Here is a 15539-nt window from a genome sequence, read left to right as displayed (position 1 = left end):
AAAAGGGGAAATGTTGTGGTGGAATATTCCTTTACACTGTATGAAGATATGTCACTGTGATTGGTTTAATAAAAAGCTAAGTGACCAATAGCTAGGCAGGATTTTTCAGGGCAGAGAAAATGCTAGAAGAAGAAAGTGGAGCTGCCAGCCAGACTTGAGTAAGCATGACATGTAGGAGATGAGGTAATAAGCCACGAATCATGTGGCAGCATGTAGTTAGTAGAAATGGGTTAATTTAATTTATAAGAGCTAAAAAAAAAAAAAAAAAACCAGAATAATGTTTTTCAATAAACTTCAAAACTTTAATCAAAAGCTAGCCTACTTTTTCGTCCTGTGTGCTCACACTAAAAAAAAAAATGTGAAAGAATGAGCTCCACCCAGTCACATCTTCCCTTAATCTAAAAGATACCCTTTAAGTTTTCTGAACAGGCTGGAAAGTAGGCTCAGTGGCAAAAGTGTACACTGTTCTATCAGAGAACCTGAATTCTACTCCTAGCACACACCACCTGAATTCTAGGCCCAGGGGATCCAACACCCTTTTCTGCCCTCTGTGGGCACTGATATTCTCATACACATATCCACATACATACCCTCAAATAGAAACATAATTTAAAAAATAAACAAGCCAAGCATGGTGGTGCATGCCTTTAATCCAAGCACTTGGGAGGAAGAAGCAAGCAATCTGTGAGTTTGAAGAAAGGTAGTCTACACAGAGCACCAGGCCCCAGGGCTGCACGGTGAGAGCCTATGTATTAGTAACTTTTCTATTGCTGTGATAAAACACTACAACCAGGAACAATTTATAAAGAGTTTATGGGCTATGGTTCCAGGGCACAAGAGTCCATTATGACAGGAGGTAAAGCAGCAAGCAACAGCAGGAGCTCCATCTTCAAAGGCAAGCATGAAGCAGAGAGAGGGAACAGGAAGTAGGGTGAGGCCATATGCTCTTAAAGTCTGTCACCAGTAACATACTTCCTCCAGCAAGGCTGCAACACCTACATCCCCAAGCAGTGCCACCAATTGGGAACCAAGTATTCAAAGGACATTCTCATTAAAACCATCATCCCTGTGTTTAAATTTATCTATTTACTTGTATGTGCATGTATGTATTTATGTACGTACGTACGTATGTATGTTATGTATGGTTTTTTGAGGCAAGGTTGCCCTAGAGCTCACTCTGCAGACCAGGCTGATCTCAAACTCAGAGATCCACCTGTCTCTGCCTCCTAAGGCATGTTTTAAAGGGCATGTGCCAATACACCTGGCTGATGTATTTCTTTAAGTATATGTTTTTGGGTATGTATGTGAATAAGTGCATGAACCATGGAATTAAAGGCATGGACCATCATGCACAGAAAAAAAAAATTAATAGAGGTTCTTAAGAAGACTTACAGAATGCAGTGTATGACAAAAATGATTATCTGACTGTGTTCCTGTTCAAACCAAAGTGCATCTCATAACCTGATCCCCCACATGTTGAGAAAAATGTTCTTCCTCTTAGACAGAGCTTCACTGTCTGAGATTCAGAGTTCCAGAAACAAACTAAACAACAGAGCAAATCCAGTTCACTCCACTCAGGAAGCAACCTAACTCAGACAAAAACAGAAATCTAAAAGGCAAAAATAACCCATGTTATGATCACTGCAACTTTTTAAAATTGTTTTTATTTCATTTTATGCGTATGGGCATTTTCCTACATGTGTGTCTAGGCATGATGTGCAGGCTGGGTGTCTGCAGAGGCCAGAAGAGTGTGTAGGGTCCCCTAGAACAGGAATTAATAATGGTTGTGAGCCACCATGTGGTGCTGGGAATAAAACTGATCCTTTGGAAGCGCAATCACTACTCTTCACCTGTGAGCCATGTCTATAGCCCTGATAAGTAAATCCTTGCAATGTTTATTATATAAAATATTTTCTCTTTATATGATACCAAATCCTTATATTTCAATAAGGAAACACTGCCTACTGACAAATGTTTCCAAGCAAGGACACACTAGTGGCCAGTGAAGATGCAGAATGAACTGGAACATTTCTCAGTTAGGTCCTCCTTTGGATTACCTAGGAAGTGGTTAAAATCACTAGTGTGGGGACCATCCCTAGAGCAATGGCAGTGCCTGACTTACTGGCAACAGTGTGTTTTCAAAGTTCTCCAGATGACTCCAATATGTAGCAAGAGTTAACAACCTCCAGATGTGATGCAATATGCCTTCACTTTGGAATCAGAGGCTATCTAGGCTGAAATTCCTTGCCCCATCTCTTTAATGGTTAAGTTCATTTCCTCATTTGCCTCATTTGCAAAGTTGGTAACATCTATTTAATCCTTAAAAGGAATCACAAGAAATGCACACAAGAGTATCCAGGCCTGAGACATTACATAGTTTTATTAATTGTAATAATCTTTAGGAAAGTTCTCTTCTATTGGTACTCCACTTAATCTGTTCACGGTAGCTGTATGAGAAATAACCCTTTAAAAAAGGTTCCTAATTTCCAGATACTTCATGCTCTTGCATTCATGAGCACTAAAGAAAGAATAAAGAAATAATAGGGCTCAACAACTTCTCAATCTGTACACTGTGCACTTACTGAAAATTAAGAACAAAAGAACATAAAACAAGCACACAACACGCTTTTCTCCTTCATATACAACTGGAAAGTCCAACTAGTAAAAAATGACAGCTTCTAAAATGTCCCACCCAAACCTATTCCTCAAATGGCAGAGAAAGTTCGGCCAAGTGGTCCTGAACTAGGACACAGCAGATGACTTGATGGTGGAAAACAGTAGCAAACACACCAGTGGCCCCAGAGTGGGAAATCAGGTGGGGGCGGGAGACAAGCAGGTCAGGTAGCATGACTCACAGAGACCTGCCTGTAACTGCAGAGGAGTCCAAAGTCCTCTGGTCAACAGGCAATTGTGTAAGCATGTGTGCATGCCCATGCGTGCGCGCACACATGCGCACTCTCACTTAAAAACTGACTCAGTAAATCCTTTATTTAGATTTACTTATTCAGTGTGGAAAGATGTTTTGTGTTACATGTATCTATGTACATCACACACATGCTTAGGTGTTCATGGAGGTCAGAAGAGGACATCAAATCTCCTGGGATTAGAGTTACAGAGGGTTGTACAGAACCACTGTAGGTGCTGGAAACTGAACCCAGGTCCTCTGCAAGAGCAACAAGTGCTCTAAAGCACTGAGATCTCTCTGTAGCCTCCTATTCAGTAAATCTTAACAATTGATATACATAATAAACCCTAAAAGGCAGGATATTTTAATCAGAACTTCTAAGAATCCTAATTGTAAAAATTAGGCTAATAAAATCTCAAACAAATCTATTACTTTCCATATTATTCACTTCCAATTCAAATATCAGAATCTCACAGTATTTCTCTTAAGCACAGCCCATAAAAATAAACAGTAAACTATAGGCAGGAATGACACTCTTTCCTGCATTTCAACTCTCTTTTGTTCTGTTCTTTACTGAAGATAGACAAATTATTTCTTATGTTTCATAGAGTATGTGAAAGATGAGATTATAAGGAACTTAACACATTACATAAAAACCAACGTTAAAATGCATGAAAGTAAATGTAGGCGAGAACGACTGTAGAGCAAGATCTAAGGAATTATCAGTAAAAAACAAGAGAGTAAGAATTGTCATAAAATCCTCAAGGTTTGAACCTGACAATATGATTAAAATTTAGAATTAGAACTGCAGAAATTTACTTCAATTCAGCAGAGGGTAGGATATTTTGACATCTTAAAGATGACAAAGAAATGAGCTAAATGAAAAGAGCCCAAGAATGTACTCAGTCTGGATCCCAGAGGACCGTATTGGGGAAGATAACCACCAGGGTTCACTCAGGTCCAGATCTGACATAGACACTGCAGAAAGGATTACAGACAAGAGACAGAAGGCTCGATTTGCTTTTTAATTTGTAGTATGGAGACTGTAACCTTTGAAGTTATTATGCATATAATTAGTAGTAGGAGCTGCAGGAAATTAAAAAAAACCCACAAAATTAGTATACAATGGACTGTTGCATCTCAGATTCACAAATTTGTTTATTCTTTTATAATTTTATAATCAGTCATTTGTAGCATTCAGAAACCTGACAATTCTTTGAGATAGCCATAGATAGCTTTATAATACTTACATATGATTCATACATAAAAAAGGTTTGTGAATTTTCAGTTGCTTTTAAAGTAATAAAGGAGAAAAGTGATTCAATGAGAAACAAGAAACTGGGTTCACTTCTTTAGTTTAATATGTAGACTTCAGAAATCAGAATTCACTGTCACCATAGCCATTTATCAAGAGTCACAAAGGCTGAAGTGAAATGAAAATAAAGACACGGGTTGAGGACGGGGGCAGGAGCTTGTGAAATTCTTAGAACAAATCTGTACGACACCTAGAAATAGGTGTCTTGGTCTGGGTTTTCATTGCTGTGAAAAGACACCATGACCACAGCAATCCTTATAAAGAAAACATTTAATTGTGGTGTCTCGCTTACAATTCAGAGATTCAGTCCATTATCGTCATGGCAGGGAGCATGGTGGCATGCAGGCCGTCCTGGTGCTCGAACTTCAAGTTCTATATCTTGCAAGCAACAGGAAGTCAACTGACTGTCACAATTAGGGAAGTTGGAACAAAAGAGGCCTCAAAGTGCACCCCCACAGTGACACAGTTCCTCCTCCAAGAGGCCACACCTCCTAATAGTGCCACTCCCTTTGGGGACCATTTCCTTTCAAAACACTACAATAGGTAACACATTAAATAGCATAAATGGTTAAATACCGAGGAAAAATGTGTATCTGACCATGTAGATCCCAGAGATAATAATGGATGGAGCAGAAGTCAGTAAATTTGAGAGGAAAGCAAATGTTAGAATATACAGAACTGGGAAGCTAGAGAGACAGCTCAGTGGACACAGCACTTGCTGAGCGCAGATCCTCAGAACCCATGTAAAGTACTCCCAGCTCTCCATATGGGAGTGGGAGGGGGGAGTGGGGCAAGCAGGAGGCTGAGACAGGAGAAGGCCAGAGCTCACTGGCCTGCTAGAGTGCTGGACATTCAGCTAGCCTATTGGACACAGCAGTAACAAGAGAGATTTCTCTCAAGGTGGAGGGTGAAGAGTGACAATTCTGTTGTGACTGTGACAACACTCAGTTGTCCTCTGACCTCACAGAAGCCATGGTAGGGTGCACACTCTAAGAGTAATCATTAATGCTAAGGACATAGCTCAGTGGTAGAGCTATACCCCTTGCCTATATATACACTTGCCTGGCATGCCCTGGGTTCAATCCCCAGTACCACCCAAAACAAACGAAACAACAGCAGCAGCAGCAACAACAAAACAAATATATGTAAGCAGAATTGATCTTAATGCAACTTGCCATTTAATAGTGATATGAACAAGTATAAAATCATATCTCAAACTAGTATGATTAAGTTTAAAGTAAGAAAGTTACAAGCTTGAATTTTTCTAAGTACCTGTTAAATGCCTGTTTATATACCAAATTCCTCTGGTTTAAAAAATTCAAAGCCCAAGGTGGTGGTTTCACCTTTAATCACAGACCCAGAAAACTGGTAGAGGAGGGTGAGAAGCTCCAGGCCAACTCAGGTAGCTTAAAAAGGACCCCATCTCTTTAAAAAAAAAAAAAAAAAAGGGAAACATTAAACTCACTAAACTAAAATGCAGAAGAACACAGCTCCAGAAGTAAGTCAAATGGACCATTGCTAACAATTGCACGCACACACAGATTCAAGTGCTGAGCTACTGAAATAGACAAAAAAGCTAATAACTGCGATGGGCCAAACCTTGTATCTCTTCTGTGACAGCAGAGATAGTTCAGAGAGGCACTCAAGTACACAGCAAAGGACACAGCGTGGGGCCCCCAGCATCTCAAAAGTGCTCCCTGCTATAGTACCCATTTAATTTACATTTCAATACACTCACTCACTTGAAATTAAGTTAAACAATATATGTCTATGTACGCAGAGATGCCTATGGCATACTTTTCTGAAGAAAAAAAAAAGGGAGGGACTGCGCATAAATCCGAATAGCAGTAAGTAATGACTACAAGAATGAGAATCACTTTTGTTTGTAAGCCTGAGGTGGTGGAGCAAGACAGTAATCCGACCACTAGGGAGATTCTGAAAGAATCATGAGTTTGAGATCATTTGAGCTAAATAGTGAGATCCTGTGAGAGAGAGGAGAGAGGGGAGAGAGGGAGGGAGCAAAGGGGAAAGAGGGGGAGAAACAGGGAGGAAGAGGGAGGGAGGGAGGAGAGACAGAGCTTGAGCTAGGCATGATGGCACAAGCCTATCATCCCAGAACTCAGGAGGCAGGAATGTCACCAAAAGTTCAGGGTTAGCTGGGCCACACAGTGAGCTTTAGGCCAGTCTAGGGTATAACTGGAGATAGCAAAACCCTGTGTCAGGTAGAAGAGAGAAGAGGGAAAGAGAAGGGAGGGCTGCAAAGGGAAGGGACAAAACAAAAACATGTATTCTTGATGAGAGATGTCATTCTGTATATGTTTCTCATACTGGTTAATAATAAAGCACTGTTGGCCAATAGGAAAGGAAGATAGGAGGGACTAGGAGACAAGGAGGAAATAGGAAGTAGGAAGGAGGGGACAGGAGAGAGCAGTATGCGGCAGCCGGCTCCCAGTAAGAAGAACACGTGGACACACATAGATTAACACAAATGGGTTAATAACTAAGGCAGAGCTAGCCGATAAGAAACTAGTACCTGGCCAACAGTATAATATCTAATACAGAGTCTCAGTGTGTTATTTGGGGCTGGCTTGGTGGCGGAACAAGAGCAGGCGGCGGGTGGAAAAACCGTACTTGTTACATATTCTGATTTCCTTTCTACATAATGGATCAACCTACATATTCATAGGAAAATGCTTCATGAACCTTCCCTAAGTCACTGAAATTAAAGACACCCCCAATCTTAGAACTTACAAAACTTTTAAGACTTTTATGCAAACCAAATGTAAGATAAATATATAATAATATGAAATTGCATTTCAAAGGGATTATAACAAAAACCAAACCTTTATATTTCCATGAAATGTATCTTTAGTAGTAATCAGAATATCAGTCTAAATACACACATCAACTAGAGATAACCTCTAAGATGAACAGACTTCCAATATCAAGATGCCTTCTGGCAAACTTACTGTCTCAGTGTTAAATCTATGATGCTTGTATTCTATGATCCAAATATTGCATGTATTTATTCATTTACATTTTGTGAGCATTCTTTCTTCAGAAGCCTAGCAAACTTCTTTCCATTAAAACACAAGTGTGTTAACTTTTAAAATCATCCTTTCTGCATGTATGCATGTTCATATGCATGTGCAACCAAATGTACATCCGTGTACAGAAGAGTATCTTCTTAATCACCCTCCATTTTACTTACTGAGGTAGGGTATCTCAAAGAGCCTAGAACCCTCCACTGATTTAGTTAGTTTAGGTAGCAACTTGAAGATAGAGACAGGGCTCAACAGTGAAGATTGTTCACTGCTCTTCTGGAGGACCAGAGTTCAAATGAAGAACCAGAATTCAATTTCTGGTACCCACTGATGCTTATAATTCCAGCTCCAGGCCATCTGGTGCCCTCTTCTGGGCTCTGTAGGAATCCCTAATAAGGTGCACAAACCCATATACAACACTCACCAATACACAAATCAAAAGCAAAATAAATCTTTAAACAAACAAACAACCATGGACCACAGTGCAGGCTCAGTGAGTAAGAGTACTTGCTGCTCTTCTGAAAGGGGGCATGAGTTCCTTGGTTCCCAGAAAGCACATCAGGCCACTCACCAACTGGACCCCAGAGTATCCAGTATCATTGGCCTCCAAGGGCACCTGCACTCATGACATGTACGGACATATACACACATGTAATAAAAAATAAATACTAAAAATCAAAGAACTGAAATGTAGGATTATAAAATCAGTAGCAGAAGTTTTATGAACTAAACAATGGGGAGGGCTTAAGATGAGCAAACACTTGTCTAAAAGCTGAGTTCATTTCATTGCCTGGCAGGCTTGTCTTCCCTCTCCAGCAAAGACCATTTGGAAAGAAAAAGTAATTACTAGAAAACAACATAGCCAAAGTAATGTAGCCCCCCTTTCACTAGGGTCTTAAGGAGTTGACTCTTATAACTTGTGTGCTGTATGAAAGTGCAGGTATGTGTACTCAACAGTTCCCCTAGCCCCTCTGATGCCTAGACCTCAACCTTTATCATTCTAATTCCATTACAACCATCTTGGTCTTATTAACTTCACATCTTATTTATTTAAAAAGGCCTTTCTCTGCTTCATCCAGGCAGTCCTCAAATCGATGGAGGGGGAAAAAAAAAATCAGTCACTAGAATCCTGCCTTTGCATCTATAAGGGAACTCAAGAGAGAACGTGATCTGACTGACTCACTGGTAAAAGATGAACTACATAACAGAAATGAACAGACCCAGTCCAGTTTGCAGGCCCATAAAAACAGTAAGATGAAAACATAAAACATCTGTCTCGAGCACGTAAGCCTTTAATATACCACCTTTATATCAGCAGCCTCTATTTTTATTTCATGTGCACTGTGTGAGGGTGTCAGAGTCTTTTGGAACTGGAGTTACAGACAGTGAACTGCCATGTGGGTGCTGGGAATTGAACCTGAGTCCTCTGAAGAGCAGCCAGTGCTCTTAACTTCTGAGCCATTTTCCCAGCCCTGTCTATTTCCTCTTAACACCAGTTTTATGTTAAAAATGGCAAACTGAGACCGAGTGTGTTAGTATATAGATATAATCCCACATTCAGGAGACTGAGGCAGAAAGATCCCAAGTTGAAGACAGACCATATTGCAACCCTGTCTTAAAAAGGGAGAAACAGTAGAGGTGTGTGTGTGTGTGTGTGTGTGTGTGTGTGTGTGTGTGTGTGTGGTGTGTTAAACAGCACACTATAAATTAATTAAAAAGTCTAACACTTTATAAGTAATGGAAATTTTAATCATATTTAAAAATCAGTCAAATCTTATTTTTATGTAAGTGTATGGAACTTCATATCATTTTCTTTTTTAAAAGTGTTGACAGTCTGAGTGTGGTAATGCACACCTACAATCCCATCACCTGGGAGCTGACGCAGGGGTATTAAAAGGTTGTCTAGCCTGAATTACATGAAACTTTGCCTCAAGAACCAAAGTAGATAAAGAAGTAGCTATACTCAGGGAAGACTTGTTAAAAGCTGAGCCTTGTATTATTCTTGTTATCTTTTAATAACTTCCTCAAATCTCCCACATAATGTGGCATTGAACAGAAAACCTCTCATGGACTGACAACTGCTTCATAATATGCTATTTCATTAAAATGCTACTTTCTTCTCTGTTTGTGACCATTAGCTCTATTTTGGAAAGGTAGCACATCCTTGTATCTAAAATGAAAGTCTATTAAAAAAAAAAAAAAAAAAAACTGAAAGGCACATTATGCCTTAAATGAGTTTTCTTGGTTTCATAAGCTTTTCTTATTTCTCCTTCAGAGGGCTTCAAAATTAAAATTAGCATTTGAAAGTATTCAAAAATCGTTGCAACTTGTGCTTAGCTTTGGTGCTCTCCAGGTGCAGCTCTGAATGGAACAAACAGACCATTTACTTTGTCGGAATCTGGAAAAATTTACAACCACATTGACAAAAAGGTGACAAGTCTATGACTTCACAAGTAATCAGGATCTTGTCTTTGGGTCAAACAACAACAACAACAATAGCAGCAGCAACAAAACCCTTAAATATAAAAATATAAAGACTATTATACTATTTATGAAACACCTTACTATCGCTTCCTGATCATGTGAGAAAAAGAGTAAATCAAAACTCAGTATTTTTACACTCTAAGACCACACTGTTTTGGGGCTTAAAAATATAAGATATACGCAAACCACAGGTATGATGTAGTACAATATAGAAAACATGCCAGTGCAGTAACACTAAAGGATAAAAATGTATCTAAATGGCAGTGCCCCAGAACATGGCAGAGTCATAACCCTGCCTGGCTGTCTTGTCCCCAGGTGCTGGAGGATCACACCTTCTGACACAGTGGCAAAACAAGTTAGGTACTCAATGTTAACTCTACAAATAGGAGACTTCACACAACTACAAATACATGAGAAGTTAATCAGTCAGAAAAAGAGAAAAACAGTATTCTAGACAGAAAGGATAATGAGGCATGCACCTTCACCAACATGCTGTAGTTAACTTTAAGCGTTTTGTTGTGCAATTTACAGCTACATGTGTGTGCATCCTGACATTCACATGAATGGCAGAGGATAATTACGGGAGTTGGTTCTCTCCTTCCTCTACACGGGAGCTAGGGAATGAGCTCTGGTTGTAGAGTTCTTGGCAATGGACTGAGACATCTTGCCAGCTCTATTGCTCTACTCCACAATTTACTCTGTGTGTGTGTGTGTGTGTGTGTGTGTGAGAGAGAGAGAGAGAGAGTGGGTAGTGATGGTGGTATTGAAACAAAACCTCATCTACTCCAATCTAGTTTGAAAGTTGGCTATGTAGCTAGGATGGCCCTGAATTCCTGGTCCTCCTGTATCCATCCACAAGTTCTGAGATGACATGAAGTCAACTTTTTCTTAAATATCTTCTCCTATATGGGCCCCAGCATCTTTATTTGTGACAGGGTCTCTTGCTGATGGCCTCCACCTCTAAGTGCTGGGTTTATCCAAATGTGGTACCACAACTGAGCAGGCAGTGTGGTTTCTTTAGGTTATAAATTCATTTTAATTATTTGGTAACATTTTTTGAAGGGAAAAAAGTGTGGTGTTTTCCAAGTTTTAAAAAATTTCAGATGTAAACTATGGAACAATTCCATGTCATCCAGATTTAAGTGTAAATTTAACAGAAGAATGAGAAACGTGATTATCATATACATCATAAAATATGTGCCTTACAGTCTGCATAAAGTTCAGTAAATACCAAACAGCCACACTCTTGACTGGGCAACAGTGCAGTGTCCCTGAGAAAGAACTTATACTGGGTGTCTTCTTGGCCAAGGGTAAACACGAAGATGCAATACATGCGACTGTCATAATGGCTCATGTGCATTGGAAAAGTGACACGTGGCTCAAAATAAGTAATTTTAATAAGAGGGAAGGCTGGCATGGCACCTGCACCTGTAATTTGGGCATTTAGGAAGTAGAAACAGGAAGGCCATGAGCTTAAGGCTGACCTGGGTTATATAGCGAGATTCAATCTTGGATGGGGGTAGGGTATGATGGCATTATTCTATGATTTGTCTAACTTTCTCATCAAAACATTGGAGATTTTACTATTTCTTATACAGCAAAACTAAAAGGAATTTAAAACACAAATGCAAATTTTTAGGACAGTGAGAATCTGTCTCAAGAAAAGAAGGGAGGGAGGGAAGGAGGAAAAGAGGGAGGAAGGGAAGAAGGGAGGGAGGAAAAAACAAAAGAAAAACTGTTAAGGAGATGGCTCTGGTATAATAGTTGCTGTGTAAGAATGAATATCTGAGTTCTGATCCCACAAAAAAACCAGGGGTGGTTACGTGTGCCTACAACTCCATTGCTAAGGACACAAAGTACAGGCAGGCAGCTTCCAGGACTTGCTAGTCAGCCAGTGTGACTAAATTGGAGAACTCTAAATTCCGTGAGGCCCTATCTAAGCAAGTGCGGTGAAAAGCAATAGAGAACCACAGCCAGCCTACACAGAAACATGAGCAGGCAAGCAGTCACCCCCCCCCCCAACACAATTTAATTTATTTGTAAAATATAACAAAGTTATAAGAAACCATCTTTGCTATATCTACCTAACCAAAATATTTGCTTAATGAGCATGAACATTCATATTTGCATTTTTCTTTCCTGCATCTCCTCCGAGAGTTGCTTTCCTATGAACACCAAGAGCCTCACTTAACCTGGGATCTTGTCTGCTATGTCCACTTCTGTTAATGAGTTCACCTGCACATGGTTTTTCCTGCTGTATGTCAACAGTCCTCATTGTTTTCTGTTTAGAGCAACATCACTGCTACACTTTCAGTCTCTGAACACGCAGGAAGCTACAGCACCACACGCCTTGCTGTTTGTGTCGAGAATGGTAAATGCATAGTGATTAATGGATACACACTAAGATGGAACGCTGTCCACACTAAAATGTTAGCAGTAGAGGCTAGAGGGATGCTTCAAATACCCAAGCTCATCCCCAGCACCCACAACTCCGTTCCCAGCAGTTCACAACTGCTGATAACTTCAGCTCCTGGAATCTGACGCCCTCCTTTGGCCTCCACAAACACATATGTGGCATGCGAATTCAGGTACACATGTGGCATGTGTATACATATACATACATACATACATACATACACACACACAAACACTTTTTTAAAAACTAGCAATAAAATTCTATTCTACTTAATTGTTTATGGTAATATGCCACAGTAGCTGCAATTTGAGCAACTAAATGAAGAACTGGATATTACTTAGCCATGCAAAACGGACCACAAAAAGCCAGACCTCTAAAATCACATTTCTGTGTGCATTAGAAGGCAAGCAATGCATGAAAGAGTAAGAAGCCACAGATCTCCAAGAGTCAGGAATGCACGTGTACTCATTTCCCATCAGGAGGGTCTGCTCTCTCCTCTTGCCTCAATGGCCCTCTTCCTCCCCTCTCCCTTTCCTCCTGTACCCCAGGCTGGCTTAGAACTTGCCGTGCAGCTGATGACCTCCAGTTTCTGATCCCCTTGCCTCCACCCCCTACGCCGGCTGGCACTGATGATAAAAGCAGTGCTTCTGAGTGCTGGGCAAGCACTTTGATGACCAGGCTAGGTCCTTAGGAGGAGTGTCTATATCACAGCAAGGCGAGAGAGCACTCATGCACATAAACTACTACTGTGAGAAGGAAGAGGCAGGAGCAGCATCCCTCGACTGAGGAGAGAACCATCAAGACACATGCAGTTCCCAACTACGATCAGAAAGGGCTACGCCTAAGGAATGAGGACCACACTCTTTCTTCAGAAGAGGAACTTAAGGCTTAGGCTGTCTCAAATCATGAGCTAAGTGATCGGCTTGTGAGAGGATCCAGGAACACAGCAGTACTGGCAAGCTGGAATGGAAGACATGTGCCTGGAGGACAGAGCTAGTTTACACTGCTCATGCGTGAGCTGCTCACAGGGTATGGTTTGTGCTACTGCCCACAGCACTTAGAAGTCAGGCTGTGTAGTTACCATTCTGCAGTCCCATCCAGAGCTGCTTGTGGTCTTTCTTCTGCATCTCATTGATGACTTGACTTTTGTGCTTTAGAGCATCAGCTTCTTTCATACATGACATAAAATGAGCTTCGACTGCATCCTTGGAGGGACAGTGTAGAAGGTCCTTTTCTGGAAAACTCTATCAGAGGGAAACACAAAAAACAAGTATGCAGATAAAAATTAGCTTCTAAAGAGAACTTCCCACATTTGCTAATGTTCCCAGCACACCGTATTTTATTGTTGCAGTAACTACAAATACTTTTTAAAAATTAACTTAAAAGCTTTACCAGTTTGACACAATCTGTACATTCCCATTCCTCTACACCTACCTTCAAACAAAGGCCCACCTGGAGCTGGCCGGGAATCAAAGCATGGGAGACCTGGCCCCATCCCTCATCTGCCACATGAGAGCATGGGCTGAGGAAAGATGCCCTCCCCCCATCAGTGTTTGAGGTGGGTGGGAGAGCAGGCCCTACTCCTCACCTGGGAAGCACAGTAGAGCCAATCCCATTTGTGATGTGGGTGAGCCAGCCCCAAAGCTGTGAGCATGCGAGAGCTGTCCTCATTGCTCATCTGCTATGTGGCAACACGGGCAGGGGGAGAGATTCTGCCCCTCCACCTATCAACCCCGAGGCAGATGTAAGAACTGGCCTGATGTAAGAACTGGACAGCTGGAGAGCTGTCCCTCATCAGCTGCAGCACGTAGGAGAGTGGCCCCTAATGCCACACGTGGGCGACACAGTATAGCTGGCTTTGAAGGTGTAGATGTGAGAGAAAAAGAAAGCAGGAGAACTGGCCTTGCTCCTTGCTCACTGCTGCAAGGGATGGATGAGCCAGGGCAGTGCAGGAGAGCTCACCCTGGTGGTGAGGACAAGGGAAAGCAGTGGGCTGACCAACTGTGCCACTGCCCAGGCCCAGAACCAGGGTTATGACTTGGCCCACCCCAACCCCCACCCCATCTATGATCTGCTGGAGCACATGAAAGGGCCGGTCCTGCTGACCCAAAACTGTAGGACCACCACAACACAGGGCAACAAGAGGGTATCAAGGGGGAGGCCCAGTGCGGGTCCAACACTGATAATATAGGAGAAACCAGAGGCCTCAAACCAGACCAAGTAACTCTTTGCAATGAATACTTACAAATAAAGATGCATGAAGGAAGGAAGGAAGGAAGGAAGGAAGGAAGGAAGGAAGGAAGGAAGGAAGGAAGGAAAAAAAGAGGTCCACCTCAATCTAGGGAGCTTCTGAAATCCTCCACGACCTCCATGATAAGTAAGAACTCAGGAAAAGGGAAGGGGCAGCAATGTAAAACAGAGAGCTTTGCAGCCAGAGCAGCTGAGTGAAGTGACAGATCCCTCCTCACAGCTCCATGCCTCCCACCTGCGAATGTTTATCTCGTTCACACCTACCCAAGTGAGTTTCCAAACTTCACAATGAAATTACAAAAGATCCTTGATTCATTCCATTTTAATTTTTCCTAGTATGCATTAGCCATTGTGTGTGTACACAAGCTTATCTTTCTGATCTAAACAAATTCTCAAGCCAGAAGCATGACAAACTAAACTTTACTTCACTTTTACAGGAGTACTCTGAAAATTTCCCTTTATGTATCAGTTTGCTTGGAGGTGTCTTTTTTGTCATTTTGCATACACACTCCCCACCACATTCTAAAGACCAAACCCAGGACTTTCTGTGTTCTATCACTGAGCTAAATCTTGGGATCTCCCACTAGAAATTGTAACTGTTATTTAATTACAGTATTCACCAACTGCCAGGAATGTATCTAGATGTGTTAGAAGTAAACTTAATAGCATTAAATCATAGCATTACTTTACTAGGGGGAAAAAACTGAGCCCATTAGAAATACCACAAAACTGATGGTATTTTATTAGAAATACAAAAAATAAGCAAATCTAAAAAATACATTCTCTAAAATACATTTCCAACTCATATGTAAAGAATCAAATATCTGATTAAATATGAGCTCTTGCTGTTTTATCACCAACTCACCTCTAAAATGAAAAATAGAAAGTCATAGTTTGTAAATTTACTTTAATAAAAAAAAAACCTAAAAAAAAAATTGTTTCCCAAGATTACTTTGGTGCACACACACAAAAGGTTGGGAAAGGAGGGCATTTTCCCCCAAATATTTCTTCTAATGTATTATTTTTCAAGAAAAGAAAGAACGTATTAGGAAAAACAATCCCGTGCCTGTTACATTCCCAGATTCAGGGGGTAATGGCAAGAGGGACACAAATTTGAGGTCAGCA

At 40.9% G+C, this 15539-nt stretch overlaps 1 protein-coding gene across 1 annotated transcript in view; it reads right to left on the bottom strand.

Moving 5' to 3' along the window:
- Positions 1 to 15539, bottom strand: part of Atg5 (autophagy related 5) — an 80580-nt gene that overhangs the window by 51082 nt on the left and 13959 nt on the right. Inside the window, exon 4 of the mRNA XM_051175594.1 lies at positions 13246 to 13408. Within this exon, the coding sequence (XP_051031551.1) occupies positions 13246 to 13408 (163 nt within the window). The remainder of the gene's footprint in view (positions 1 to 13245; positions 13409 to 15539) is intronic.

The sequence above is a fragment of the Phodopus roborovskii genome, unplaced genomic scaffold (assembly GCF_943737965.1).
Source record: "Phodopus roborovskii unplaced genomic scaffold, PHOROB, whole genome shotgun sequence".
In the NCBI taxonomy this organism is placed as follows: Eukaryota; Metazoa; Chordata; class Mammalia; order Rodentia; family Cricetidae; genus Phodopus; species Phodopus roborovskii.
The sequence above is the reverse complement of the archived record's forward strand: the minus strand, read 5'-3'. Positions and strand labels throughout refer to the sequence as shown.